At 35.6% G+C, this 5000-nt stretch overlaps 1 protein-coding gene across 1 annotated transcript in view; it reads right to left on the minus strand.

Moving 5' to 3' along the window:
• Nucleotides 1-1916: 1916 nt before the first annotated feature.
• Nucleotides 1917-5000, minus strand: part of LOC125030622 (probable glutamine--tRNA ligase) — a 13211-nt gene continuing 10127 nt past the window's right edge. Inside the window, exons 11-13 of the mRNA XM_047620790.1 lie at nt 4762-4924; nt 3763-3983; nt 1917-3637 (exon numbers count right to left, since the gene is read on the minus strand). Coding sequence (XP_047476746.1) covers nt 3397-3637; nt 3763-3983; nt 4762-4924 — 625 coding nt within the window. The 3' untranslated portion in view covers nt 1917-3396. The remainder of the gene's footprint in view (nt 3638-3762; nt 3984-4761; nt 4925-5000) is intronic.

Below are 5000 nucleotides of genomic sequence, written 5' to 3' on the forward strand. Positions count from 1 at the left end.
ACATGCACACACACACACACACACACACACACACATATATATATATATATATATATATATATAATTTTGCTTTGTTTAACAGCCATTTATTCCACATCAGGAGTTAGGCCTCTCTCGATCCGTTATTGAGAGGTTATTTGGTAGTACCACCCTTGCTTGGCTGGATGCCCTTCCTAATCAATCGCGGTTTAGCTAACAGTTGTGGCACGTCGGCGACAACACCTGCGTTTGACTTCTCAAGGCGATATGTCGTTGCCAGCGATCGGGGCGCAGGCAACTGACCACACCTAACGTTGCGTAACTTCACTGATCGGACGAAAAGAATTGCTTCCAACCAAGGTCTATGTAAGCAAGGTCTATATATGTATATACCCCTTGTGCGTACGTATTCATATAGACCTTGCTTCCAATGTATTATAACCGTTTTCTTATGTGTGTGTATATATATATATATATATTTCTATATATTTCTCTATATTTCTCTATATATATTTCTTTATATTTCTATATATACCTATGTGTATATATATATATATATATATCTGTGTGTGTGTGTGTGTGTGTGTGTGTGTGTGTGTGTGTGTGTGTGTGTGTGTGTGTGTGTGTGTGTGTGTGTGTGTGTGTGTGTGTGTGTGTGTGTGTGTGTTTGTTTATACATATGTATATAAGGAATAAATGGAGTAGGGAAATTATTTGTAGAATGGGAAGGAGTTAAGGACGAAGTGTAATTAGATCAAATGGAGGGTATCTAAGCGTCTGAGGAAGCACATGCTGTCAAATGAAAAAGTGGGGGATTCCGCGCCCGACAGGTTGGGGAGATCGGGGAAGAGAGTACAAGTTAGGGAGAGCATTGGTATAGGCTGCAGTAATGTGGGGACAGGATAACAGGATACACGAGGTGAGCGTGGCCTATATGCAAGCAGGCAAGCGGAATGTGACTGACCAAGGAGAGATGGAAGGTGCAATGGTTTGTAATTTATTAGTTATTTATTATTGGTGGAAAAGGCGGTGGAGCCTACCATGGGATACCACATAGCTGGATATCCAGCAAATCCTGACTGTTTTGTCGTGTAGACAGGTAAAACAACTGGTCCTGAGCACACTGCATTGTGGGACACCAAATTGAGAGAAATAAGTAAATGAGGCAAACTTAACACAGAAATTGCGACCAGAAAGGGAAGACTATGAATACTCTAATTTTTCCGCATATGTCATTGGAAGAGAATTGTTGCAGGATATGGTGCCGCCATGTGGTATTATGTCTTTTCTAGATCGAAGACAGCCTATACTGAATCAAGGCGTGCAAATGCTGATGTAATTTGCGTCTCGAAAGTTGTACTTCAGCCGCGGCGAAATCCAAACTGATTAGAAGAGAACAGCCTGTGAGATTCGAGGTACCGCATTAGGCGGATGTTGAATATCCTTTCTTGCTGTTTGCAAAAGCAGTTTGTAAGAGCAATAGGATGATAATCTTGAGGAAGGGAGCCATATTTATTGGGTTTTAGATAAGGTACTACAAGGCAGAGGGGTTTCCAATCGTCCAAATGCTGTAAAATATGGAAAGTAGGTAGGTGCATGTCGTATTATATGGTAATGTATACCGTCTGGGCCTTCATGGGTGTTGCATGACTGTAAGGTATAATAAGAGTTCAGAAGTAGAAAAAGGAGCATTGCAAGACTCTATACAGGACAGGGAGGATATGGGAGGGCACTTTTTGGCGGACTTTATATAAGATAAGGGAGGAGAAAGGCGAGATCCCCAACTAAACTGTAAAACAATTTTTTTTTTTTTTCTTTGGTGAAATTCAGCAATGTTATGTTTGTATAATGTCCTTTGGTAAAGTGTCCAAGACCTTACACAGGATCTAAATTTCTCTGAATATATCACAGAGCTTTCAAAGGCAAATAAAAGCTAATTATACTTTATACTTTAATAATCCAACAATTCAGCAATGACAACAAACACAAATAAATAGAGAAAATTAGAAAACCATTCTTATCTAACAAGCTGAGAAATGAAACGAGAAAAATATTAATCTAGAAGAGTGAACACTATAAGCCACCCACCCTTTTACTGGGCTTTAAAAAGGAGAAAATGCACTGGACTCAGATACCTAACTAATTGTCTAATACATTTTATTTGTTTGGGACTTCCCAAAAGGTGTACAGGGTTGTCATCCATGTTTTAATATAGTTATTAGAAGGCATACTATACTGCCAGATCTCTTCAGATACTCTTGCTTCTTAAAAACACTCTTTTGAAGATTTTCTGTACTTTTTAAAGAAACCATTACCAAAATATCAATTTTAAGGTTTGGTTTGACAAATAAAAGATCTGATACAGCTCTTGATGATTTACTTTAAGGGTAGAAAACATATGAACACAGTTATGCTTATGACAAATTTGCATTACAGCTGATACGGACTTCATAATGACAATGTCATTTACACCTCAATATGTTAAACATTGGATTAATCAAATTTGGAAACAAGGTTACTTAGATACTTCAAAGAGAAAATTATTAATACATGTTTCGTATGAAAAAGAAAATTCCACTGAACAGAATTATAATTTTAGGTATAGTAAATGTTTAAGATTCCGACACTGGATGCTACAGTAGATCACTTCAGTGGTATTTTTATCAATAAAAAAATTACAATCTATGTGAATAAATAGAACTGTAATTGCTAATAAGCTAACTAGTTGCTTATCATGGGGACAAATGTTAGCTGAATACTTCTGAAATAACACAAAGTGTAGAACAACCAAGTGTACAGCAAATCTTGAACTTAACTATACACTAAATTTCACCCTAAAATTTACTTTCAGTGAAGAATGTAACCAATTTAATATCAACAAATTGCAATCAACTGTAAGCTGGAATAATAATCATGAACCTATAAAGATTAGGATTTGTTTATATATTACTATCATAATAATAATAATAATAATAATAATAATAATAATAATAATAATAATGAAAAAAAATAAAAATAAAAAAAATAAATCAAACAAATCACCTGATATATCTAACAGTGATGGCATAACTTTCACATGGGATACATAATATTCAATATAAAACTGTCACCATGGACTATTGGTTAAGTTTTATAACCCTGAATTATTTTTCTAAGAACTAAATAATCCTCAACAGAGAAAGAAAGAAAGAAAAAAACTAATCAGTCTGGCCTCATTCATCAGTAATTTTGATTCCTACCCACCTACTGACAAGAAAATAAGATTTGCTTCAAGGCATTACCTTTCTACTTAGATAATAAAAAGGCACCTCATTAAAAACTGTTCTAACATCTGGCTGATTACCCTGAACCTCATAAAACTAATATCCTTTGTATAAAAAATGTCTCAGCCAGGCCTTACACAATTTACCCTTATTTTTAATTTTTCCCCTTATCTTCTTTCAACCCAACAGTTTTATTGAAAACCAAGAAGTCTGGGCTTGAGTCAGGATCTACTGAGTAGAAGCCAGTACGTTCAAACTGGAATTTAGTGTATACTTTAGCATTCTTCACAGAAATGTCTGCCATGCCAAGGGATATGGACAATGAATTGGTATTGATATCTGTAAGGAAACCTCCAGGAACAACTGCCGGGTCTTCTGGACACTCGTGCTTGAATCTGAGAAATAGGGCGAGAATAAATGTAATTAATAAACAAAAAGCCATGCAAGTTGTGTTTAATATCAGTAGGACAAAAATGTCACATCCGCTTTATATTCAATCAAGAGAAGAAAACACACTTACAATCTCTCATAATTCCTGATTTCACATTTGATAGGTTGTGCTACCCAGTGGATGAAAGCTTTGGGTTTATTGCTCTCTGTAGCAGGTTCACAGGATACTTTAAGATGATCCACATTCCCAGAAGAATCTTTTACAACTTCCTGGACTTTAATAACATATCCACAATGACGAAGGCCTACACTCTGCTGTGGAGTTAACCTTCGATATCCTTTTTCTTCCTCCTGCAATGTCAAAAACAATATCTATTTATTTATTTATTTTATTACATCTTTTTCTATATCATATTGGGTTCTTGGGTGACAGAAATATGTTATGAAAAATTTGGCTGAATACCAAGATGACAAAACCGACTCATCCTGAGTGCACAAAGCTCATGGAGGGTGATTAGACTCAGTGGGCATTTAAGAAGGGGCTCCTTCATTATTTCCACTGGTAAACATGTGTGAAACGTACAATTTGTAAGTCATGATTGGAAGAGTGGTAGCTCCAGAGAGGACAATTTCTATGCTCATGACCCTGTTCCTACTCACTGAACCGGCAGCACAAGGTGTATTACATTAAATTGAATATTACAATAGAAAAAAATTACAAAAACAACAAAATGCTACTTATTTTTAGTTGCAGACTACCTAGAGCCTGTGCAGGGGAAAGTCTATTACCATCATGATCAGAAAAATAGATCTTAAAGAAGAAAAAAAGACAACAACATTGCAAGTGGGAGGCAAGGAGTCTTGACACCACACCTAAATGTTTGTGATGTATGGGCCTGACTTCAGGCCCATACCTCAATATATATATATATATATATATATATATATATATATATATATATATATATATATATATATATATATATATATATATATATATATTTATATGTAAATATGTAATGCATGTGGACCAGATTTTGGTCCACATGTGGGCAAGTGAAGCACCCAGCTCTAATGGATTAACATATAGCTAGGAAGTGTATTTCACACTTATGAATTAAAACATTACCTCACGGAAGTCTGATCTCTCAATCCACATCTCTCTATCAAAGATCACATTGTGTGTTCCTTTGTCATCATTGCCAGGGATATTTGGTACGCTTACAGTAATGGCCGCTTCGCTGGGGAAGTTGGTTATCACCACCTTCAGGGGTTCTAGAACAACCATAGCTCTGAAAGAATATCATAAGGGGTTAAATATTGAGTACTAAGGACCTAAATTTAAAACCATTTCAAATTTTATTAACC

This window comes from Penaeus chinensis, chromosome 11 (assembly GCF_019202785.1).
Source record: "Penaeus chinensis breed Huanghai No. 1 chromosome 11, ASM1920278v2, whole genome shotgun sequence".
NCBI classification, from domain to species: domain Eukaryota; kingdom Metazoa; phylum Arthropoda; class Malacostraca; order Decapoda; family Penaeidae; genus Penaeus; species Penaeus chinensis.